General features: G+C 45.6%; 1 protein-coding gene across 1 annotated transcript; it reads right to left on the bottom strand.

Annotated features, from left to right (window-relative positions):
• Positions 1–16,438: 16,438 nt before the first annotated feature.
• On the bottom strand, positions 16,439–16,776 carry SMIM36 (small integral membrane protein 36). Its single transcript, XM_075043858.1, has one exon. The coding sequence runs from the start codon at positions 16,759–16,761 to the stop codon at positions 16,477–16,479; it is 285 nt and encodes a 94-aa protein (XP_074899959.1). The 5' UTR covers positions 16,762–16,776; the 3' UTR covers positions 16,439–16,476.
• Between the last annotated feature and the right edge of the window lie 9,169 nt (positions 16,777–25,945).

Below are 25,945 nucleotides of genomic sequence, written 5' to 3'. Positions count from 1 at the left end.
GAAAAGAACCCCAAAGCTATTAGCTCTCTTGGCACTGGGAAAACCTCTGCGGAGGTTGCAGTGAAAATGACAAAAGCTTTTATGAGAATTTTCTAAAGACACATTTCACTTTTTCAGCGGAAATCCAAATTCCCCTATTTTGGTAATAGAGCTATATCGGGTACATTCGAACTAATGTTAACTATTTAAAAGCTCTTTAGTGCCCTCCCAGACTAAAAGGAGGGAATCTCCTTCAGGGAAAGATGCCCCTCAGCAGAGGACAGGTGATACTCTGGAGGAGCTCGTCTCTCTCCTCTTGTTCCAGAGTTTTGGGGAGCAGAGGCCCAAGGGGTACACTGTGCCTCCACTTGCATGCCTGCAACGCAGGAGGTTAAAATAAATGGGTGTTAAACTACAGGCTGTATAGTGCAATAGACATTAGTGGTGCTTTTAGTCATCAATATATTGCTATTTAAAGATGACTGATACTTTTAAATCTCCAGATTATTCATATTAAAAGAGTGTTTCTCTTTCATTTGAGGTTTTATGCTATCATGCAGATACCTCCATAATTAAATGTGTGCTTGACTCTTTCTGTCTCCAGTTAAGTAGACATAAATGGGGAACTTAGTAAAACAACTGCTAGAAATGTTCCTGTACTTAAACTTCAAAAATATTAATATCCAATTACAGTGATAAGTCCAATATGAAATCATTAATGGAAATTAAAGCTAAATATTTTGGGGTTTGGAATTATACAAGATAGTTTGTTCAAACTGTTAGTACAGTTTTCCTACAGGCACAGCAGACAGCCATGCTCCACCACACAAGGGGTTGTCTAAAAATAAACATTTTTAAGCACAAAATCTCTCCACCTACAGCATAAAAGAATAGTACTAAAGTTGCAAAATCAAAGGCCTTAACATGAGGGAGCGGCGGAATTAAAGTCAGCCCTGGCTTAGTCTTTCTGTATATGTCTAATACGGCACAGTATTTAAATGCCATAATCAAACAGTATTCTTCCTGTAGGAAAAATCACACACTGGATAGACTACATTCACTTTAGGAGCAGCTATTCAATATTTCACTTTCTCTTTACTTTTCAATACGTGGTCTAAGGTTTAATCCAAGCTGGGAGGGAGAGGTTTTAGAACTCCAGTCTTGATAATCTGATCTGATCCTGGGTCATTTGCAGAGCAGTCCTAATCTAACTTCTTCACTGAATCTGCATGCTAAAATTTTTCCTGTGAATTTTTTTGTCCTTAGAAATTTTTTTTCCCTATAGTAAGAACAGTATCTTCTGATGCAGGAGAGAGAACTGCCTGGAGCAGCCGAGACTCATTGGGTAAATAACCACCTGCGCTGGGTATGCCGTTGCTTGGATGCTTGTGGCTGGATCCTGCGTTCACGGGGTGCGGATGGCTGCTTGCGATAACTAGACATAGATGGAATTGTGCGAGTGACTGAGGATCCCAAAGGTGCCCTTTTTACGGCCACTACCCAGCCCAAAGCTCTTCCCTGTGCAGGAGGATTTCCATCGTTGCAGCGTTGCTCTGTCAAGACTCTCGCCTCTGTTCAGTGCAATGGAGTGGGGGCTGAGCTACACATTACACAACCTACAAAACAAGCTGGAGGTCTATAACAAAACCAAAATTAGATAAAGTCTTTTGTAACAAGTGAGTGGGACCTTAAATGGAGATGTTGTTTGTACTCATCCCTTTGCTGCTAAGGAGCAAAGAACAAATATTTGTACAACCGCCTTCGCAAATCCAGTTCACATAATCCCTCTCCCCTCCCTGCAACAAAAACCTGCCAAAAGGGCTGGCTCTACATTAAACTTTGCTGCGGGTGATGAACGTGCCTGCCTCCGAAAGCAGTCCTGCACTCAACACCAAACATGGCACGACAGGAATGAACCAGCCGCGCTGCTCAGCTTGAAGGGCAGGTCCTCAACCGGTCTCGAGAGCCGTGACTCCAGTGCAGCCGGTGCGAGCCAGGGCTGCTCTCTGGACCTTTATTCTGGCTGGTTAGCTGCACAGCTTTACAGCCCAAATCCTGCTTTTTACACTGAAATGTAAAAACACAAAGCAAGCAGTTCAGAGTCTCTGCTTCGGTCACAATTTACCCACTGCAACGAGGGTTTGATGGAGAACAGCATCATGAAGACACCAGCTCTGCTCGTCACCACTTCAGTCTTGGCATCCGTGAAGGACCGATCAGCCCGCGTGGGACTGCATCCCAGTCATCTGCTACTGGTATTGAAGCTTTGTGAGGATGGGCCCCACTCTGACCCCCCACAAACACTCTGCACCCAGCTGCCAAAAAAGGGCCGGTCGCAGCGTGGGCTATGGTGTGACTACGCCAAGTGGAAATTTTTGCACACCGGAGAGAGTTCCCAGCTTGGAGGGGAATGGGACGGTGCCCATCCTTCCTCCAGTGTTCACCCAGAGGAGGAGGCGAAGCTGTTATTTTTTGTTGTCAAAAATGGGCACGATAGCAGGGGACATAGCCTGAGCTTGAGCTAAGCACGTGGGAATGTGGGTAGCCACTCTGCATGCCTGCCCTGGGGAGCTCTGCCAGCTCACCTCCAGCCCTGACCTCACATAGCCCCTGTTATTCCAGCTCCTGAGGCCAGCTCCGAGCAGTGGCTTTGTCCTCAGCACAGGAGAATGGTTTGTTTTGACGGCCAGATAATTAACGTGCCTCAGCTCCATAGCTATAAAATCCCTGGGGAGACAAGGCGTGTATAATTTTTACTGCACCACAGCTAGGTGAGCGTAACACAATATTCCTACTCAGGGATGACAATGCTTAGCTACCTGACTGTAAAAGCTGCAGCTGTTTTCCTCATTTTATAGTGGCAAAGCTGGTATCTATTAACCATCACACTTGGAAAAATAACACCCAGCTCCCCAGAGAGGCCACAGTCAGAAATGGTCAGCTATGGCAAACTTTTTTTGACATGATCAGGGAAATTGCAATCCCTTTGCTTATGCTGGGACTTCAGGCAGCATTGAAGGAGCAAGCCCTGTCTTCTGCTGCCCTGCAGGTGAGGTAGCGAAGCTCCTCTTTTTTGTTATTAAAAATGGGCTAAAACCAGCATAGGCTAAAGCCATCCTTAATCAAAGAACTCCTTGACTAATGGCAGGTCCTGCTCTGTGCACAGCAATCCCGTCCTGGTGCAGCATCACTGCAAGACTCTTGGTGTGATTTAAGACCTAGGGGAACTTTATATATGCTTATTCATCCCTTCATGTAGGAATGTTCACGTTTACATTCGGCTGCCCCATCCAGATTTTACCCTGATTTCATAAACAATAATCACTGCCTTTTCCTCCTTGGCTCTCCTTGTAGCTGGACTGTTCAGTCCTGGTTTGGGAGTGCTCGGCACTAATGTTGGATAACTGCAGTGAAGTAGCAGCAAGGAAAGGTTTGCTGACACTTCTCCCATATTTCAGTATGGTTTATTTTATGTTCACCATGGTTTATTTTTTGTTCACTTCACCATTATTTGTGCTAATAAACTCTGCAAATATAAATACAGAGCCATAGTGTTTTGCATATGTATTTGACGTTGATAGAATAAATTACCTTTCCTACAGATTCTCCATTAAATATTGGCTTCCGTTATATGCTTCACATTGACATGAAAAGGAAACATTTGCCATTACAGCCCTTTGCAAACATGGTTCTTTTCCAAGCTTTCCATCTTGCTACTAAATAAATATGTATGCAAGATAGCGTGTGTGTATTACTACAAAAGACTATTATTTACACAACATCCAAACCTATACAAATTCTAATGCATAGTTCACACAGCAAACATTTTCTAAGACACGGAGCTGCAGTGGATCTTCTATACAGCTGTGCTCACACCACCTCCAGGACCAGAAACCCAAAACGTACAGTAGACACCAAACCTGTGTTCTTCCCACTGAACCTTAAGCATCCAAATGAAGCGCCTCATCAGCTTCAGCTTTCTCTCAGAAGAAATAAAACCCAACTAAGACCTGAATTTCCTCTGGAGGTACCTGTCCCTCTCCCTTGGCTGTGAAAGCAGACTGGATTTCTAATCAGGGACTCTGGTTGGTAAAATTGAGGAGGAGTGTTTCCATAGCCATGAGCTTAGGCTTGAAATCTGATCGATCCATAACACTAGTTCTAGAATAAATCATCTCACTCAACAAAAAAGGAAAAATAGGAGAATTTTCAGTACCCTGAAAGGCAACAAGATGCCTGGCCAGTTTTGAAACTTTTTGGTAAAACACCCAACATTTAGCTGAGTTTTTTCAACTGCTGACAAATATTTCTTTTTTCTTTACAAACTCCTGCAGCCAGTGGGTAGTCACAAACCATCACTCCTAGAAAAGCAGCAGTCGCCTAGCCCTGAAGCAGAAGTCACGTCCCAGAGAGTGTGAGCACAGGACCGCGGACCAGCTGCACTCCCAGGTGCTGGGCTCTGTCTCCACGTCACCCGTGGTTCATCCCTTCACGTGGGCACAGTTCAGAGCCCATGTGGCCAAGGAACGGACCCGCGGAGAGGGAATCGAGCAGCCCCAGGGAACCCGCCATCTACCCTTGGGAAAGAGGAAAGCCCTAAAATCAGCATCTCCTGACCTGGTTCTGTTCTTACTGTCATTTCCATTTAGTGCGTTGTCTTCCATTTTGCTCGTATGATTGCGTTGTCAGTTTAGACACAGCTCCTGGAAGCCTTGCAAAGAGGTATATATATTGCAAACACGTACATGTGTGTTTATATACAAGTATTTATACTCACACACACAGGCAGGTGACCCATGGTTTGCCATGTAGATTTGACCGCAGAAGTGAGAGAGAGGGGACCAAAGACTAGGATGATTTATACCAGCTGAAGATCTGGTCCATAGGTTGCAACATACCTCAAGCAAAGTAAACACAGCCTTGCATCATAAAACATAGGCTGGAGCCAAGAAATAGCTCAGCTGGAGAAGTCACAGAATAAGGAGAGCACAAGCCTGTTCAGGTACGAGAGCTCTGTATCTAAAAACATGTCCTGACATATTCGCAAGAGGAGGCTAGGTATTTTTGAAGCTGATTTTTTTTCTTGCAGCTCCCCAATCCTCTGAGCTCATTAAAATGAAGACACTCTCATTTCCAGGAGTGGCCAAGAGGGAAAGGTCAAGGAAGGACTTCTTTGTAATGTCAATTCTCAAATTCCAGTGAGAACAGCAGCAGGGTTTTCATTAAGCCGGTGTCAAACAATAAATTACTGCATTGTCAAAAGAAAGTAGGACTGCTATTACCTTTTATGCAAAAGGTAGTGAAAGAAAAGACCTGATGATTTATAGCTTGTGTACAAGTCTGCCTTCTGTGATGCACAGGTCATTGTAGAGGTCTGCCAGAAATAAGATCTCTGGTTGACAAAAACAAGGGTCTTGTTACCAGCAGCTGACCCTGGCTGGGGAAGGAGCAGCCAGCGTTGCTGTATCAGTAGCATTACACATCCCCTCTGCACGGGAGGTTTTGGGGGGATTATATCCATAGGACCCCAGTTCTGAAGGTGCAAAGCTACTCAGAGAATGAGGTACTTTGCCAGATCCCAAAGCCTTCAAAAGAAGCAAAGAAGCTATTTTTGTTATTGCACCAAACATCAAATAATGCAAGAAAGCCCTGGGAACCCAGTGAAATCTCCACTGAACAGGACGCTCAGTCTGTTAGGGAGGGACTCAAGTTTTAAGTCCAGAGCTGTTGCTTGCCACTTTGTATTTCACGGACAGATGTCAGAGGAAGACAGTCTGATTAGACAAATTATTTTTGTTCAAACTGAAACAAAGATTTCATTTCATTCATCTCATCTCTGCTTGAAAAATGCCATCTGCCCACTGTGGAGCATCCTGACTGATGACTAAGGAAAAAACATTGCTCGAGGCCCTCAAAAGGAAAACAAAGTGAAGTGCTATGTCTCCCAGGTGCTTACTCTAATGACATGGTTTTAGGGTGTTCATAACTGTAACTGCCTTTGCTTCTCAGGAAAGCTTTCCGCAAATCCTTGGGCTGGGTCTGAGGACCAAGACACTGTCTTTTAACTATTAATTAGCTGGAGCAATTAGTGGTCATGTTGTTGTAGAAAGAGCAACAAAGGGAGTGTGAACACCAACAGCCAGAGAGCCGCCAGACCTGAAACCAGAGACCAATGGCAGAAACACTCAGGCAGCACGTCCAGCAGCCAAATCACGTCTTGACACAGGCTCTGAAGCATGGCAGCCAAATATTAATCGTGGTTGTACCCATGGAAATTTGGACCTTCTCTCCTGCATTGCACTTGCACTCATGTCACCCCTGGGTACTTCCACTGAAATCCTGTTGAATTACCTCGAGTAACCTACTGCCCGCAGCGGGGAAAGGGAGAGCAGAGTGCAGCCTGCTGGCTTCAGAGCTGGTCGAGGTTCATGCCCAAGTCCCAAGCAGCAGAATCTGGCCCCTGCAAATCCAAAAACTGGAACATGGAAAGACCAGTGATTTGTGGGGAGGCACAAAGTGCACACGGTGGGCTGTACCTGTATCCCATAATGTGCTTTTTGGAAAGATGATGCTTAGGACAGCGGTTGCTTTGTGCAGTTGACTGTCAAATCATCTGCCCTGTCCCATGAGCTCCTGGAGAAGAGAAAGAGGGCGATCCAAGGTGAGGTGAAGAACAAGAATCAAGCTGGCATGACTTCTGTATTGAATTCAGGATACTGTAATACAGGGTTAAAATAGAAGCACCTGCAATCTTTATGCAACAACCTGTAATTACGTGCACAAAGACATAGGTCTCTGCATGAGTAGGTGTATGCATGCATTATACATTAATATAGGTATAACAACAAAAGAAGCTGATAGAATTGCTTTTCTTTCTATATTATCTTTTATTAGGAGATAAGCATTATGTTTGTTTTAATTTTTTTAATGCATGGGAAAACACAAAAGCATTTCCTGACTTCACTACATGCCCCTTGCAGGAGCCCGTGCCGTACCAGCAGCCAAGGCTGTACCTACAAACCTATTTCTGTCTCTGAAGCGTGGCAGCCTTGCCCTGCTCCAGTCATCTTGTGCACTTACTGTCCCTACCCCAGGTTAAAGTCACAATCAGGCACACCGCAAGTTTTAAGCCTGAAGTGCCCCTTTGAACTCAGGGCTTATCTGAGCCCTCATTGCCTTCTGGCTGGTTATTCTGCGAGTTCAAGACGGACATGAACTGGCTGACAGAGGTTTATCCATTAAGACAGAAAAGCTGCTGCCCCGTAGGAGCAGAGCTAATCTGACAGGGTAGCACTTAAATCAAACGAGAGCGGTAAAATACTCCTGCCCACGGGGATGCTTTCGAGCCCTGCGTTGAGCAGGACGCGGTGACAGGAAGCCGCCCCACGCTTGCACCATCGTTCCGCACCGCTCCGACGCAGAGCCGTGCCGCTGGCAGCACGCGTCCCGCCTGGCCCTGCTCAGGACACGCACTGCTGCCATCCCAGCGAGGTCCGGGCGCTCATCCTGCCGGCTCTGGCCTCCGAGCCCACGCAGGTGGCTACTGGGACCCGGCTTTCGCTCCACCCGTCTGCACGGGATGGGAAGTACCTGGAGATCAAAGGGTGCCCTCTGCATCCCAGATGGGTGAGAGTGCTGCTGTGCACCTGCCTGGAAAGCAAGTAATAGCAAAAAGCTGGACCTGGTCCAGTCCAGGTAAGAGCAAGAACTTTGCTAAGTGTAGAAACAAAGAGAGGTGCTTCACCCTTGTGCGTTGAGGGTGCAGCCTGGCCTTAAGCCATTTTCCTTCACCCTTTTCATCCCGTAAGTACGCCTTGACTTCTGCTCTACAAGAATGGAAATGATCCGGCTTCTCTAATGCCTGTTAGGCCAGGTTACCCTGTGCGCTTCCCAGTAGAGAGAGCACAGAAAAACCGTGGTCACAACCCGCCTCCTCCCAAGCAGCTGTTAAACAAAACAGGAAACTGCGGCCCCACAGCGTGACCGTGCTTTGAAGCTCTGCCCTGCGGGACAGGCTTCGGTAACCTTTGGGGGAAGCTTTAACAGGCACCCTTCAGCCCCCGCAGTGCTGGAACCTGTCTTTGCCCTCTTGCTGCAAAGACTGCTGCCCGCTCCTCTCAGATGCTATACGCTGGGCTGGGGGATCTTCTCTTCCGCTGCACACTAACAGAGCAAATTGGCAGCGAAATAAATGCATTCACCTTAAGCAGATAAGGTAGGCAAAGCATTTTCTGTTTGCAAAAGGGGAAGAGCAGCGAGTCCATCCGCAAAACCGTTTCCCATTAACCGGCCCACGATAGTATCTTATAACCTCCTAATGGCAGTTTAACTGTCACCCCAAGAAGCAGGTGGACTTTCGTAATACTGAGAACAAAATCACAAGAGGAGGGAAACCCCCAGGATCTGCCACATTGCAAAGCTGGTAAGAGAAAGTTAGTTGGAGGGAAAGAAAAAGGGTCCTATGTCCCTTTGACTCTCTAGAGGTACTAACAGGAGAGCAGAATGTGTCCTCCCAGGCCAAATAACCCTGCCAAGACAGTTGCAAAACCACACAGACTTGACAATGATGAGCCATATCTTCTCCTCCAGTTATGGCTTAGAGCTCCCGCTTGTCCAAGCAGTTCTCTAACCTCTACCACAATGAATTGTTAAAAACCTCCATCCTCCCAAGGAACACTTAAACACGAGCACGTTTTGTAAATACATGTCCCAATGATGTGGTGTTAACACTTCACAATTATTTTTTCCATGCCAGAATGAGTTAAGGTAAGAGTCTCTGTCCTGGCTTTGAATTTCCTGGCTTTCCCCTGCCTGCGTCACGACATAATTCTTTCCAGCCAGCCTTTTCCTCAGATGTTCAGAGTTAGCATTGGGATCCCTGCCAGCTCTCCTTCCCAAAACAAGCAGGGAGCCTCCTGATGCCAAAGATTTGCCTTCTATTCGATACCCCAGGGACAGAACACTTGGCTTTACAAGCGCTGCCCCGATTTTCAATGCTGCAGATGTATATAAATAAAATTGCAGCTTTATAGAGCCCTGTCTGCACTAGAAAAGACTTGATGGCATGTCCCTACAAGCTGTCTCTCTCCATCAACTGTAAATAGAGCTTCAATTAATTAAGGAGGTTATTTGCCAATTTAGTACACATAGTTTCAGCAAGCAAAAGAAGGCTTACTGTCAAATTACTTTTTCCTGGTGTAATCACATCTGCATTGGAGTTTTTGCTAGTAATAAAAACACATACCGATTATTAAACCACCCTGGTTCCAGTGTAAACCTGGTCTAAAACTAATGTCCTGAAAAATGATAAAATACTATTCCCATCTCAGTAAAAAGCTTTTCTTCCCCTCCAGTGTCCCTGGGTTCACACCTTATCTGCCGTTGTAACCTGCGTGCCCTGCCTGGAGGGCTGGAAATTGCAGAGCTGTTGGTGGCTGATGAGAAATGATTCAATGGAAACATTGCCGCGAGCCCTGTAGATAACAAACCACCTTCCCTGCACTGCTCCGAGCGGGGAACCAACTGAAACTCAGACAGATCCTTTCTCTCTGCTAAGGGACGTGTCCTTCAGGCTCAGGACAGGTGAAGTGTGCGTCCTCTAGCAAGCCAAGGCTGCTCCCGTCTTCTCTTCTTTTGGAAGGAAAACAAGTAGGTTCCCTCTTTTTGAGGTAACAAGTATGTGACCTATGTCAAGTCTGTGCTTAATATTCTCCTGAGCGGGGAAGAACATGCAGAGAATGGGAAAGAAATCACCTGTAATAAGCACTATTAATACGCTTCCATCAAGTACTGTCTTTTTTTTGTTTTGTTGGGGAGGGTAAGCGGTACAGTGGCTATACCCAACGAACATGGCACGTGCAGACATTAAATCAAGTGCTGCTACTCACAGATCTTTTTTCAATCCACCTTTATGCTTATTAGAATTAATCTATGAATATCCAGTTTCCAGCAATAAGCTTGAGGCAACTCACGTTGATCGCTCAGAACTTTGGGGTCTCTGTTGTGTCATTTGAAGAAGGCAGAGGTAGAAGGATGTGCCCAATTCCTGCCTCCCCTCCCCTTTCTTGAAAGGTTTAGGCCTAGAATTGGCCTGAATTTGTATATTTGTTTTATTCAAAAGAAGTAGTCGGGCTAAAAAAAACCAACATGGAAAATGCTACCTAATAAAGTTACACAAAAATATTGATGATTTAGGCAATATCATTAATGCAACTAGAAATGGATGCTAAGCCTGTATTCTTTGCTCATGCTGAAGTCAATAGCAGTTAAGTTCAGTGTATTTTTAGGGTAATGAAGAGCTATATTGTGGGCCCTATAAGCTTCAATACTGAAGGAGTATGAAATGTGGCTGCTTAAACAGTATGTCCAAGACTCCTATGTACACAGGAAAAGACACAAATATATAATCATTCATAATTAACAATATCTCTGTAGCACTGCCTGTGAAAGGATCTCATGTTCCTTCATAAATATTAATTAAATCAACCCAACACCCCAGTTGTGTAACAATTATTACTGCCATTAACAGATGGAGAAACTAGGGCACAGCTTCATTGCCCACACAGAGCATCTGCTGCAGATCTGGGAAGAGACTGACCCATCCACAGCCTGGACTGAGCGATCAGATGCTGGATTCGGATGCCTTGTGACAAGGCACCCGTATTGTCACATTAGGGTGGAAATGCCTCTTTGAAAGGTTAATGTCAAACAGTGTCGTCATTAGAGAGAGAAACTAAGCAGCAGCATCTCCAAGGAAACCAGCTCACATGAGGAGGGAGCGAGGCGGCAAAACCAGGAGTTGGAACAGAAGCTAGGGATGGCAGCCATTCTGATTTTCTTATTTATGTTTCTTGTGTGATTTTCTCTTGTTAAGTTAGGTAGCTTTCTGCTGTGAACATCAGAGCAATTTATTTATAAACAATTAATTTAGCTTTCTATCACTCAAGCACGAAGGACCAGATCTCTACCTCCGAGTCCTGACAGCTGTCCCAGGACTCCATCTGCTTTCCTCCTGGGCAGCAGCAACCACCAGCAGACTCCAGCGTATGTCCCCTCATCCTTCACACCTTCCTCATGTGCGTATCCTCGCTACAGCTCTGGCTGTCATTTTATCCACCACTGAAATGCAGCTATTTCAGGTACAGGCTGCAGGAGTCCCGCAGGGACATCAGCATTGCGCATGCATTCGCTTTCAACACCCAGACCCTACGCGATGGGACAGGTTCAGCACAGGGAGTCAAGCACCTGGGAGAGTCACAAAGTCATTTGGACTGGAGCAGGACCAGGAGACACAGGTCAATGCTCTGCCTTATAAAAAGTACAAAAGTAGCTTGAGAGACTTGGGCTTGCAGTTTTTAATCTGTCTAAAAGATGGCACACTGCGCTGTAGGGCTCCCCTAAGCACAAAGTAGCATTGGCTCATGGCTGGAAGAACAGTATTTCCAGTTAAACACCCAGTATCAATTCTTACTTCCTGGCATTCCCATCAAAGCACCAACATTACGCCAGCTGAATAGCTGATAACACAAGGTGATGTGGTTCTAGGCAGTAAAAACTATTCTTAACCTCTTCTTACAGCCAAGGAGTTTGACTTGGACACGTTACTGTACTTCTGTACCTAGCACTATCAGAGGATGAGCATTTGCACCATAAGAACAATGTGATAATAAAAAAAAAAAAAAAGAGATTTATCCCTTTTCAAATTCAAAAAACCCCTCACTGCATGGGAAGGAATTCTCCCTTGTGAATATGGGTTAGTCTGTCTGGACTAATCCTCTACTCATATGTAGTGGCTTATTAGGGATTTAAAAAAAACATCTGAAGGCTTAGACAGTATATTTACAGTGGAACAGGCTTACATGAAAGATGTATTTTCAGTGAATTTAATGACACATTTGACTTGAATTAATGTTGGAGAAATGTACAAATCTGTTGGTTTTTTTTTTCCCCTGTTGTTTCTATGAAAGCCTTTAATAAAGGCTTTACAGAAGCAGTAATATGTAACTTTAAAAGGGCACTAAAGCCAATTGAAAGCGAGCCAGTGCAGACTGAATTCCTGCTTCCTGCAGAACAGCAATAAATCCTCCTGCCACCACTCGGTTCCCTTCAAACCACAGAGCTACAGATCATCAGACCGCCACGATGACCATAGCTCACCCAAAGCAAGTGTCTTAAGTCTCTATGTCCATGGTTTCCCCAGACTTACTGTGGCTTGTTCATTGACTTCTCTACTCCACCCGCTCCCACCACTTTTTGTTGGAGTATATTTTATTTTGTTTTCTTTGAACCGACTGGGGTTAGTTCATAGAGTGACATTCAAGTGCAGCCCCCACATACCAGTTTTGTAGTAACCCCCTTATGAACTGCATAAGCATCTAAGAAGAGAAAGAAATCTCAGTGCAGAGGGCAGAAGAGCAGAGAAAATTAATGCAGAGCAGAGACTCATGGAGTGAAGCGCAGCAGGAACATGAGCTGCCCAAGGATGCCCCATAAGCCAAGGGCAGAATTGGGAACAGAGCCTATTTCCTAAATCCCTGTCTATCTATCCAAAGCTCTCCAACTCATATTGCTTCTGAATAAAGGTTAACACAATTTTTACCAACATTTTATTCATTTGCAAACAGCACCTACTTCAAAACAGTCTTTCTATGCTCAATATCCAGGCCTTAAAACACTACCTAATCCTCTAGACAAAACACACATTTACAGGGGCACGGTTAAGATTAAGCAAGGCACAAACCCACGATCAACCAAACAGCGATGGAAGAGCCAGATGCAGAGTATGTGCAAAGAGCTACACGAGTGCTGTTTTACTGCAGCTGTAGGTCTGACAGCGTAATGTAACATAACGTAACGTGCTGCCAGCTGTGGACCAGAGCTCGCAAGATGCTGCGGATATCTCAGAGGGGTATTTCGGTCTCCACAGAACTCCCCCGCACGGCTCGGTTTGGTATAGCTATCGGCAAAGCCTGGTTTCAGGATGCTTTTTATATTGTGTGAACTCCAGCAAGGGATACGCATTTTACACGGCACAATTTAGGGAAAAGAGCTGCACGGCTACGGGAATACTCATGCCCATTTTCTCGCAATGATGCAAAGGACATGGCAGAGGGCTGCAAGCACTCCAGGGAATGCAGCTTCAAGGGTGATTTCCTGCAAGCTCGGCCTGCTAAAAGCCCATTTGCACACATTAATCCTGCCACAGTCATTAAGTGAAGTGTGGTAGCAGAGACCTCCACAAAGCAGTAATTTCACTCGCAGTGACTTGATTACTTGCAATTCTCTGTACATATCCAAGGGTGCTCTCAGTGCTTTAATACACCAATATTGTTCTAGTCCATTTTATTCCCATTGGGAAGGCAAAGTCCTGATGCACTTTAGTCTCTCATTTTCTGGAAGGGGATTTTACTCACTGTTTAGAAATGTTATCAGAAGGAATGTGTCATTTGCTGCTTTTACCTCCACGTTTCAGGGCAGAGTCCGCCAACTCTATCACAACTCATAAATTTCTGTACAAGTGAACGCTGCGCTCCTAGAAACTGCTCCCCTGCCTGCAGCCTCCCCGGACACCTCCTGCAGCACTACAGCCCAGCTTCCTAAAGCTTAAGCAAGAAAACTAGACCACACCAAAATCAACAAGTTTTCCATTGAGTTTCTAGGAGCCAAGAGTCTGTGGTTGGTGTACACAAAAGGTTTGCTGGTAGAAAAAACTACACATCTGGAGAATTTCAGCTATCTAAAAGTATTTATTAAGATAGCCTTGCAAATATCTATCTCTGCATGCATTACATAAACAAACACACTGGCAAAGATACAGCAGACGTGTCATGGTATCATTACATTGCTTGCATGACCTTTGTTAAGGAACCACAGAGCTTTTCTGCTGGCACTGGGGCATTTTATGTGACATCTCGCCATCAACAAACAGCTGTACCACACTCTTTGTGGTATTTTTGAGCTCTTTTTAGTTGTCCCAAGATTGCCTTAGCAAAGATTATTATTTCTGTTCCCTACCACCAAGGATCCCTTATCACCAAGAGGCCTCCTAGCATGTTAGATGATAAATGAACACACAAAAAAGCTTTAGAGCTTACAGGCTGAAGATAAGGCAGATAGGAGAACCCAAGCAAAGATAACACTGGCCTGTGTGGGTGACTGGCCATAACATATCAGCAGTTTAGTCATTGCCAAGTTTTGCCAAAGCAGCTACAACTTGCAGTTAATGAATTGCACTTTTTCAGTGCTAAGTAACAAGACATTCAACATAATTATTTCAGTATGATATGTGGCAGAGGATCATGCCACCACCTTCTGATTTATTACCAGTTTCAACACATCAAGGGTTTTACTCAAGCCCTTTTACTCAAGGCTCTCAGGAGCCTTCCTTCCACTTCTGGCTTCCTTCCACAACCAGGTGTATCTGTAACTCACAGGGGTGCAAAGGACAGCTTGAAAACAAAACCTGGGTGCCCTCTAGAATTTAGAAACCAAAAGAAAAACCACTAACCATTCTGGCTGCTTTTTTTTAAAATAGAGATAAATAAGAAGATACTCCATATCTCGAGATTTCTTTGTCACTGCCAGGATGCTCTGCCAGCTGATACATAGATCAGCACATCTGGGGGTGTAGCACAGCTGGCCAGTTACCCAGCTGAGGTACGAACCATGCAATCCAGTCAACAACTTTGTTCATTTGTGGTTCAAATTCACTGCAGTTTATTTCTGGAAGTATTTAAAATGCCTGTCCCGAAGGCCTTAGGACCACTGCATCCAGTGAATCATCCACGACACCTGACATAGACAGGTAATAAATCTCACCATGTTTACTAAAGCTTTCTATAGGACTCTGGGTACTTCGCATTAAGATGATGTAAAATAGCATATGGGACAGACACCTGCAATGGTGTGGGGCCACTGCTATTTTTCCCCTAATAACCAGGTAAAATCCACCAGTTAAAGAGTACCATACACAGTAACTCAAGCAGTATCTAGAGGGACACAGTAACCTGGCATTAAGCATCCCATCTTAGGATTTCAGAAAACAGATTTCCATTTTTTTGCCCAATCTTGGACACGTTTGGGTAGAACAAACCCACTTAAGCCACAAATTCCCTGCAGCCGAAGTAGTTTTAAAAGCTGATTTGGCCACCAGACAAAGAGTCTCCACCAGCACAGGACACAGCAGGGACCAACTCAGGCAGGGTCTCCCCAGTTTCTCAGGTGGGTTTTGCAGCCCAGGCTGATGGGGACAGAGCAGGACCTGAGCTGGCTGTGCTTGGGAACAGCTACACAACACTGCAGCCACTTCTGTGGCTACGAGATCAACATCTCTCTTGTCTCTGTCCCTTTGTGCTTCACCTGGAGGACAAAGAAAACATTTCCCTTCCTTTCAAGAGTCACGAACTTAAGTCTATCAAGCACCAAGAGGGAGAAAACCAACCAGCAAGACACTGAAGAACTTTGTTAGCCAAATAGGCCTTTAGCTTATAGCTCCCAAATTATGGGAAAAATAACAGAAGCTGATGCAGATAACATTAGATTTGCTGGAGATACAGCAGCCTTCATGTGGCCCAGCTGGAACACGATACAGCTGAAGGAAGGCTCGGGGGCAAGAGGCAGGGTCAGACACATGGAGATGCACACTGAAAACCAGGACGTAGGTCGCACTTGCTGCAGAGGTTCAGAAATCCCCATTTCAGCGGGCAGACGGTGGCGATGACTCACACATATCACATTACTGGTAAATTTACCCGGTTCATGCTTTCCCTTAGGCAGGAGGCATTGTACCCAGCTTTTCCAGGAAGCATATTCTATCATCTCAGGGGATTTGTGTGGGGCAAGGGGTACTCTGCCCTGTAAGAGCAGAGCTCATGTTCTACCTACAGAAAATAAGTGCCAAGGTAGGCTTGGCACTGCCCTCTGGGGAGCTTACAGACAACATGGAAAGTATTAAATTCTGATGGGAGCAGCAGCTGGCTTCTATCTGAAAGCACTATCTCTGTCCTTTTAAAATCCTTAGCGTTTCTTTTCTCACTGGAGAGATAAACAGCCTACCAAGGTCATTTGCACTCTGCTGGCTGAGGAAGATGTGCCGAGGCTGCAGGGCAGCGTGGCTCGGCTCATCAGGGGTGGGATGCTTTGAACAACACTGCGTTCCTACAAAAATAATGGTACCAAGCATGACTCGAGATTAACCAAGGCCCTTCTTCAGTGCCCGAGTGGATAACAGCGTCACTGCTTCCGACTGCCAGTGGGCTGCAAGGCAGCAGCAGCGTAAATGGAAATTAGTCTCTTTATGGATGGCAGGCAGGACTGCAAGGCTGTATCAATGCAGAACACAGCTGAACATAAACCGACCCCCTTGGCAATAGCACCGCGCCAAATAAAACGGCATCTCAACTTACCTAGTGAACGCATTATCCTTTTGCAAACGGAGAGTAAACATAGCAGATGAGGCAAGCGGATCAGCAGAAACCGGAGCTCCGAGGCAGGGTCCCCTTACACAACAGTAGTCCTTTTCCCTGGCAGGTCGGAGGAGTTTTCGTAGGCAGGGACGAGCCCCTTTGCCCAGCGGGTGTTGGGGGAGCCCTGCTGCATCACCACCAGCCGGATTGGAGGCTGGGTGTCTGCAGGGACCTCGGGAGCATATTCCTTGCTCGGATCCTTCCCTCTGCAGTCATAGAGCACGCAGGATATCAGGAAAACCAGAAGCAAAATAACATAACTAGCTACCAGAATGATGAGATTCAAGGTAACGGGATCAATCTCCAAATAAAACTCCATTTGGTCCCATACTATCGGGTGCAAACCCGGAGAATGAAGTTTCATATGCACAAGTGAGTGACCGCTAACTGATCAGAATAGATGTATTGGCTTTGCGGTAAAAATACATTAATCCTCAGGTCTCCTGTAGCAATGGATTTCCCTGAACTGGATGATTAAAGCAGCTCAGTTTAATAACTTAAGCTCCTTCTTTTAATGCCACATTGCTTACAGTGGCAGAAGCTAAATTTGAATGCTATATTGACAGGAAAACATCCCCCTCGTTCAGGGACTATCTCTTTCCTTGATGGGCAGGTACCAAGCTGGGTTTCCTCTAAGGGCATTTTGCAGAACCTCCCTTCTACAAGTGGGTTTGGGCTCATGGGCTGAAGAAAACCAAGCTGTGTAATTAGGAAGTGAATACAGAAATAAATTAGGGAGAAAGTCATACGCGGGATAACTTTTCTCAAAATCTAACGAGCCTGATTCTTATTTCGACTAAGACCTTTTTGCCCTGCACTAGTGCTATAGAAGGGCTTTTAAAGTAAATTAAAGGCTTTCATTACCCAATTCCACATCAGGATTACTGGGACACGTCACACCACTGTATCACACACTGCCCAACCAGTCCTTGCACAAACTGAGCTGTAGGATCCTGCTTCCCACAGGCTGTTCTGTCCCCTTTGAGTCTCCCATGTGCGAGAACGTACAACACAACTGAAGCATTTCTGTAGCTGGGGCACCACTAACTTCTCTGTCCCATGTGGATCCTCCACTTGCTAAAATAAAAGTGAACTTTGCGATGTGGCTGTTCCCTGCCTGGCAGCAGTGCCAGGCTGCCCAGCCACAAAACCTGCAAGTACTTTTTGTATCTTCCAGATTTACATCTCTGAAGCTGATGAGTGAGTAGGGACACATATAGCTGCCACATGTTGCCCACACAGTGCTTGCTTGTTTCCCTAGAAAACTGTGCTAGACTTTTCCTCCTCCAAAAAGAAAAAAAAATATACCATCGTATAAGATACCAGGAAGGCAGACGGAAAGGGCAGGAGGTGATGCTGATGAACACCACAGACCCTACATCAGCACTGCTTCCACGCAAAACTCCAAAGTTTTGGTCAGCATTACAGCACAGGAGGGGTTTAGGAAGAGATTAGGCTGTCCAGCTCTTAGCGCTGCCAGAGCTGTGGAAAAGGGCTTTACGTGTCAGCGGGAATCCGATCTGGCGCGTCTAAGCTGTGAGTAAGAAATATGTCATGGGGCCATCCTGCTGCCATCAACCTCGACACATGCCACTTGTTTTAAGGCCAACATCAGCTGCGTCCCCAACCATCTGCCCTCATGGCTCTTCAGCTGAGAAGAAGTCTGTATCAAGAAGTAATCCCAAGCCCAGCATTGCAAGAGGCACACTCAGCAGGGAGGAGGGAGCCCCATAGCACTGAAGATACACATTTTCACATACCATGTCTGAAGACCACCAGGCATTTGGGTGCTCGATGTAGTTTAGATGAGGCTGAGATTTTTCAAGACAGGCTAAGGCTTTTGATTATGCACTTCCCCTCCAAAGCAACAACGATCGGAGCTGGGATTTGGTTTCAGTGCTCACTGGGAAACTGAAAGTGTTTTGAAAATCTCTCCAAAATGCCTCAGAAGCACAAGCGCCTTTGAAAGGCAATAGGATTGAAATTTAAGACCATAAACCATGTTGCACTACAAAAAATTAGTACCGAAGTAGTAAATACTATGTAGTTCACACGTTGAGAAAGATATGGGATTTTATGTTAGTTTAAGGCTTTTAAACTAGTCCTCAAATGGCAGCCTGGACTCTGAAAACTTAGCACTGTGCTCACAAAAGAAAGTTTATGGGATTTTTTTCTCCCTTGTGTTTAATTAGTACCAGCAAGTTTGCCAAACCTGAATTGTCTCCTCTAAAGTCCTCCACACTAATAGCTTGGTTTCAGATTTCTGTCTAATACTGCAGCTGGGAGATATGTGACATTAAGTATTTAATTTGGATAGGCATCAGGCCAGCTTTTAGGGGGGCTTTTCAAAATGTATAGTCTGGTCCTCAATTACTGCACCACCTTCTGTATCGCTACAGACATGATCTCTTGGCAAGATAAAAGCCTCAATGTTTCTACATCTCTGCAGCTTCTCAAAACACCTTCTTAGAGTGAAAATACATTATACTTTCAAAACACCTCCCCAAGACTGTACCTAGGGCCTGGTTTGCAACAAGGAGATCTTGCATTTAAGCTTTTGTTGTATTCCCAGGATCCCTGTCCTTGAGCCAGAGCTGCTCACAGCAGCTTGTGCCTGGAGTCAGCACACTGAAAACTGAAGTCTATGAGGGGATTTGGCTTTGATATCATTACTTATTCCCTCCTCCCAGCCCACATCCAGGGCAGACTGCAGACATTCACTGTTTGATATTCCTGTGCCCAAGGATTGCCAGGGTCCAATACAGCCTGCGAGCACCCCTGTCCCAGGAGGAGCATCACACCGCCTCGGGAACCTCGTCTGCACACACGCTGGAGCTTTTTATAGTGGAGCCTCACTCCAGCAAGCTGGCACTACTCCCAGGGTCAGTGTCCTGGAGTTCCTCCCCTGCCCGACACTACTCCCTCCTGCCCATCCCGCAGCCACAGCTCCGTAGCTGACCATCCCTCACCAGCCTTCACCATCTCACCCTCCTCATGCTCTTTATGCCTGCACCCTTAAGAAAAGTTGTTCAAATCCCTATTGGCATCTGTGCTGATGGAGTAGTGACAGCTCTCCCAGTTCTGCAGTGAGCAGGTGCACATTTCCCCCAAGCAAATGAGAGTCTCAGGAGTTTTGGAGGATTGCAAAAAACCTAAACAAGTTGTGCATGTGCTTCCCTAGGCAGTGCCAAGAGCCAGGCTGATGGTCAGGGTAAAGCACTGCCTTGTGCTTGTGCAGGCTGGCTCCAGCAGCGACAGGTGAGACCGTGTCTCTGGGACACAGTTTCCTCAGCTGTCCAAAATTTCTCTCTGCTATAATTGCTTCAAAGGCCAGACCAGCTCTGCCACAGGCTGTACCAGAGTGCAGAGATGGTGGGTTGCACAAAACCTCTGACATATCCTCTAAAAGTGGATTAGCTGGAGTCCGCTATTTATTTATTCCACTATTCCATTATTTAGTGTTTGACAAAAAGCCTACCCCAAGGGCCAGAGCTCCTGGCTGGAGACCCAAGGCCACCAGCTGCCACCGATGCAACTCCATGCTCAGTTCTCCTTTGTTTTTTTCCTCTTATTTTGTCCACCTTGATTTATAGAGACTTCTGGACAGAAAGCACCTCTTCTTCTGCGAGCACCTAGTTCAACTGGGATGAGAGATAAGATGTACATAACAGAACAGAAAATCCCATATTTTTGTATACTTTTTGCCTAAAGCCATTGTACAGTAAATGTCACAGTACAAAAGTTATTGAAAACAGCAAAGAACTTCTCTATGATCAGAGAAAAAAAATAGAGTTTAAAAAGAAAGTTTTGGGAAGGGGTTCTAGTGGGAGAAAGCCACAAGTGCTCTGTTTTGAGAGCAACTACAGCACAAGTAGCAAAGAGATGGCAGGCAATGGCTGAAGAAAAGAAATCGGTCTGCAAGGAACTACAGCATCTCATCTAATGCATGAGTTGAGTAATAGGTCCCTGCTGCGCTGGCTCTTTTTGACTATATCAGGTTTGGGCTGATCACACAAGCATTTTAGCTGGCAGATCTAACACAGAGCAGCTCAGAAGTTGCATCGCACAATGCATCGAGATGGATTTACACAGCAGAATATCCAGAAGGGACCAGGCTTTGCTGGACTCAGCCATATGGAAGCAAAAAGCAGTTTCTAGTCCTGATGCTTCCTAGGTGAAAAATAAGTAGCCAGAGTGCCAGCAGAGCCTCGTGCACTGCAGAAAACACTGCTCAACACACCTGGTGCAGCCAACCTGATTCCAGCCAGCTGCACCTTGGAGCTGTGACTCAGTGAGATAGCCGTCACTGCCAGGCTTGATTGGCTTAACTGTGGTGTCATTGCTAAAAATAGCCCCTAGGAAATAAATCTCTTCAATCCTGGTGCAGTGTGAAAGAAGGGAATACACATGACAGCAATCCCAGCATATTTCAAACAGAATAGCGAATGGATTGAGACAGGCTATCAGAAAGGACAGACCTTACCTGGGTAACACCCCATCCTGCCTTGTCTCTGCAGCTTGGGACAGCGAAGGTGGATATTTATGGCTGCAGGCAGCTGCCCGAGTCCATCGCCTTCCTCATACAAGAAATAATAACTGAAGAGGGAAGCTGCGGAGACTGAAGGGCAGCAGGGAGAAACCTGGTGTGATCAGGAACCAAACCAGTTACTCCCATACCTACAGTCCCAATCTTGAGTGCCCAGAGCAAACCCAACAAAAGCAGACTGGCTGCGCACATCGTGTTCGGACACCAGTGGCAGAAACACGGCCACCGAGCTCCTCCTCGGTGATGCCTCCGGGGTGCTGCAAACGCCTGCTTAAACAGCATTTGGTATTTGTAAGGGGCCACACGTGAGTGTGTATTTTAGCCTGTGGCTTTTGGGGTCTTGCCTTCCTCTAGCACAAGCTCTGCCAGGGTGTAAGAGGGCTCAGACCCCCTCCCCTACTCCCCCCCATGCTACAAGGAGCAGCTCACCCAGGTCTCCCCTCTTGCCTGCTTATTTCCATAGGGCAAGAAGTCATTTAATGAGACCTTTGGCAAAAGGGGTCTGGAATCGACCAGCACCACTCAAAATAACGAGAGGCAAGGGACAGACAGGAGCCCAGCAGCACACGACAGACCGACGCGACAGCCCCGCACCCCCCAACCCGCAGCAACCAAAGCCCAGCGAGTTGCGCGAGGCGATATCGCGACTTTAAACCCCCGTTTCCCTACAGGCCTCTTTCAGCTCGGGTTTTCCATGCTCTCCACATCCCTTCCTACAGCTGACCACACGTAGGTGCTGTTGCTTTCCTTATGGAAAACTCCCGGTTTCCCTCCCCGGGAGCTCCGAGCTGCGGCCGCGGCCGTGCCCGGCAGGTGGCACCGGCACATCGCGGGCAGCGCCCGGGACCCGCAGCTTCGGAGCTAATTCCTCCGGGTGGGATAGAACCCCGCTTGTTAGGAAGGAGCCCTCCGCTTCTTTAAGGTCTTTTGAGCCGTGGTGTCAAGGCTTTGTCAGCGTCTGACGGGAGAAAGGACTTTGCAGTGTCGGGGTTTGGGGTGTATGCTGTTCTTTCTCAGGAAGCGTGAGTGCAGCAGTTAAATCGGTTCCCGCTTCAGAGATGCGTTTGTTATCTATTTGAGCTCTACAGCAGTAGAAAACGGCTGTTGAAATGCCGCTTTTGAGAACAGAATAGAAATTCAAGAAGGAAGATGAAAAAAAATACAAAATATTCATTACAATACAGAACTGGTCTACTTAGTTATTTGTAGTGCAGTTCCCTCCTGGGACCCTAAACTTACCAATATACTAGTCAGTGAAATGTCCAACTTTGAGACTACAAATAGTCCTACAGAGGTGAAAGAGGCAGCTGGTACTTGAGGTTAAGCATATCCTGAATCTTGCTGGAAAAAAGTCAGAAGCTCAAAACAAAGGCTAAAGTCTTACCATGTTAAGCATTGTTCACAAATCTTACCTGTATGCCTTCAGCTCCTCTCCCCAAAAGCTTAGGCACCATTACTATCACATTCACAAAAGCACTTCTTACCTACAACCCTTCATACCCGGCAGGGCAACATACTGACTTAAATCCAATTTCCTTTATCTGCAAATCAGCCTACTAGAAAAGTCTCAGCTGGAGAGGATCTGGTCCCCAGTCAAATAAAACCAGTTGCCATGAGGTGGCAGATGCTGATCAGCTATTTTTCTGATTGCTTTTTCTTAGGGCTCCAGGTGAGGTGTATCTCTCAAACGCATGGCCCAGCTGAGATCTATCAAACAGAAATGGGGTGCTAGTGTTTACTCCTACCTGAGGTCCCTGCTGGAATGCTCTGCTGGCATCCAGGCCAGCTCTATTTGGTGCTGCAAGAAGCAAAACCCCAAAGGATCTGATTCTGTACAGTGATATTTCCTTTAGATATTGTTTTTGCAAGCAAAAAATTAATTTTCCTATAGAAGAGTGTGTGCAAGTCCAAAGGGACTGAGGAGTTAGAGAGCTTAATCCTAACCGGTGGGTTCATGAGATGTGACAGTCAGGCAGCACTCCTTTTCATGATCTCCAGTAAGATGTAATTCAAATAACGCTGGATGTTCATGTAAAATAGTTGAAAATGTAATTGCCTTTTTTGTTAACCAGGAAGACAGATTTGATGTGAAAGGTAGAACTTATAACTTGATTTTAAAACAGTGGGCCAAATCTTCATGTGAGAGAAATCCCTATAGCTTTATCAACATAACTGTCTTGATATCAACAGAGTGTGGGTGCATATTAGTCAGTGCCACTCTGTAGGGTGAGAGCCTATAGAGGATTAATACCTGAAGAAAGGGAATGTGCTTATTTTTCATCTCTAGTTAACTTTCCAATGAGACCCAAGGCAGCATGAGAGGATTTCGACATATAACCAGCCAAGAGACACCTTGTCTGTAATTCTGCACCCATGAGATGAGCAAGCATACAAAAATACCTCAAACTGTGGCAAATCTAGTTTGATGTGCTGTGAAATATTTAGTCTGTCCACTTGTCCTCGGCTGCTTGAGAAGCATATGCAAATGTAAATGCCTTCTCATTATTAATGGTGAAATGACTTAAAAACAGGAGGAAGAAAATTAAAATGTTTGATATGGAATGAAAGTCTCCTGGAATGGGTCGTGCATGGGTAAAGCAGACTCAAATTGGGTTTCGATTCTGCTGGAGCTGGACTGCTTGCTTGGTTTGTCTTCTGTTCCACAACATATCTTCTGCAAGAGCTAATCAAGATAATGCAGATATAAAATCAGAGTGATATAGACACAGTTGCATCAAATTCAGTGAATCTTCTTTTGCTTAGCCCATCTGAGTTTACTATTAAACTCAAAATTGCACCATATAAACTATCCCGTCCTTTCCACTCTTCTGACTTGGTGCTGCACAAATATCTTTAGCCAAGTCTTTAAGGATACACTTCCCTTATTCCCCTGGCACTGAAGTACATGCTCATATGCTTTGCCAAATTGGGATGGATTTAGGCACACACAGCGTTTAGCTCAGGCATGTGCGTTTAGCTGAACTTGGGCTATTAACTACATTGCGGCTGCCAGAAATACAATTATTATGGTAGGTAGTAGAGCACTTAATATGAGAAATCACAAAGTGAGAGCTATAGCTTCTTGTTTTATTGCTTATGAAGATTAAGGGCTATATTCGTTCCTTCCTCATTCCCAGTAAATCAGGATTTTGCCGATCTGGCTCCCTGTGACTGGAGCAGCTGGAGCATGTTAGCAAGAGGCACTCGGTGTGCCAAGAGCTGGGTTGTGCTGGGGATAGTAACATCTTTACCAGCACAGCTGCAGCCTGGAAGAGGAAAATAGGTGCTGGCACCCTTAGGTGACCTCCCAGGAAAGTCAGGTGCTACAGACATACAGGAGGAACTCCAGTACCCATGCTGAGAGAGGGAAGGTCAGGAAATGAAGGCTCCAACTTTTGGTAGTGCTGCACACCAATTTTTGCCATTGCAGAGAGAGTAGCTGAACAGTTCCCCATTTGCAACAAAATCTGTACATCTTTCCTCAGGGTCACATATGTGTGTTTGCCTCCCTGTTTGCCTTGAATAAACCTCCATGGGGAGGGATGTAAGGAATACATAGCTGTTTCTGGGGCATGTTTGAGTGCTGGTGTGATCATGCTACAAATCTGTGGGCAATAAATCAGTTTCGCTTATGAATTCAATCTGCTTTTTCTTTATTTGCTTTCAAGATTCTGCTACCTTGGGACGACTGGCAACATGTAATTACTTTTCAAGGAACCAGAGGACTTTTATGAGCTGGGAACAGGTAGAGGCTTTTTGCCCAAGCATGCAGGTTCGCAGGCAGAATAAAACGCAAGAGTCACCATGGTCGTGAGCAGCCACTGCTGAAGGGGCCCTGCAAAACCTGTGGTCTCCAGCTCTGACTCCTGACCACCGCTTTGTTGGGTGAAGAAGACAGGGAGGAGTTGGATGATGAGAAGAGGAAGGGTGCTCTTAAAAAAACCTAGGCAAAATCTGCCTAAGAAGGTCTTGCAGAGCTCTCTGCTCGATTCAGCTGGGGTACAACTGGAGAGAAAAAACCCCTGAGGTCTCCTGAAGCAGCTTTTCTTGTTTGTTTTGATTTTTCAGGCTCCTGTTAGGATCATCATGTGTGAAGGCAGCAAATAAAGTGAACTCTGAATTTTGCTTTTTTAGGGTTTTTCAGGGAATACAGGCCTCCCTCAAAAGAGGATACTTGAATACCAGTCAGACACCTGGTGAACAAACCAGCTGTTCACAGCTGTTCTTTCCATCTCTCTTTTTCATTGTTTGCAGAAACAATGAAGTGATCAAGGACTAAGAGGATTGAACTGACGAAAAAGAGACCCAAGTGCCAAGCTCTTTAGTGCTCTTTGTAAAACCCAAATAAATGGAAAAATAAATCAAGCTTAGACATCAACAGGAAATTGAAAAGTTACATCAATGGAAGGACAGAAATGTATACGTCAATCATTTGGCTGGACATGTTGTGGTATAAACAGATTTTTATCACATATAGCTCTCTATTCAAACAATTATGTCCTAGATTTCTTTTGTAAAAGTACACAGAGTACAATTTTGCCAACAAGCCTCTGGGAACAAATACAAAAAATAGAGCAAGACTGGCTTTGCTGTCCCTGACTTCAAGTTCGCAAAGTTTTTAAAGCATCAGTTTAATTCAGAAAAACAGAAAAGGCTTATACCTAATCCTCAATCAAGGCTGCAGGACTTGTTCAATGCGTACAGCTAGGCACATGCCTATGTGTTTTGCTGAATAGAGGTGGACTCCTTCAACTGTGCCATTCCCACTATGTTCAAACCTAACCAGCGTTCTCACCTCTTTTCCCTCCTTTACAGCAACCCATGTTTCTTTTAGTTAGTTCATTTGCCCACAGGGAAAGGTTAAATCTGACAGCAGCCTGTCACCAACCCAGCGCCCTGAGCTCCCATTCCTGTCACCGCACCTCACGGCCGACGCACAAGGTCAGCCTGGTGCCAC

Source organism: Buteo buteo, chromosome 13, assembly GCF_964188355.1.
Source record: "Buteo buteo chromosome 13, bButBut1.hap1.1, whole genome shotgun sequence".
NCBI classification, from domain to species: Eukaryota; Metazoa; Chordata; class Aves; order Accipitriformes; family Accipitridae; genus Buteo; species Buteo buteo.
The sequence above is the reverse complement of the archived record's forward strand: the minus strand, read 5'-3'. Positions and strand labels throughout refer to the sequence as shown.

Excerpts from the sequence above, each read along its gene's own strand:
- SMIM36 (XM_075043858.1), bottom strand. The coding sequence starts at position 16,761 with ATGGAGTTTTATTTGGAGATTGATCCCGTTACCTTGAATCTCATCATT.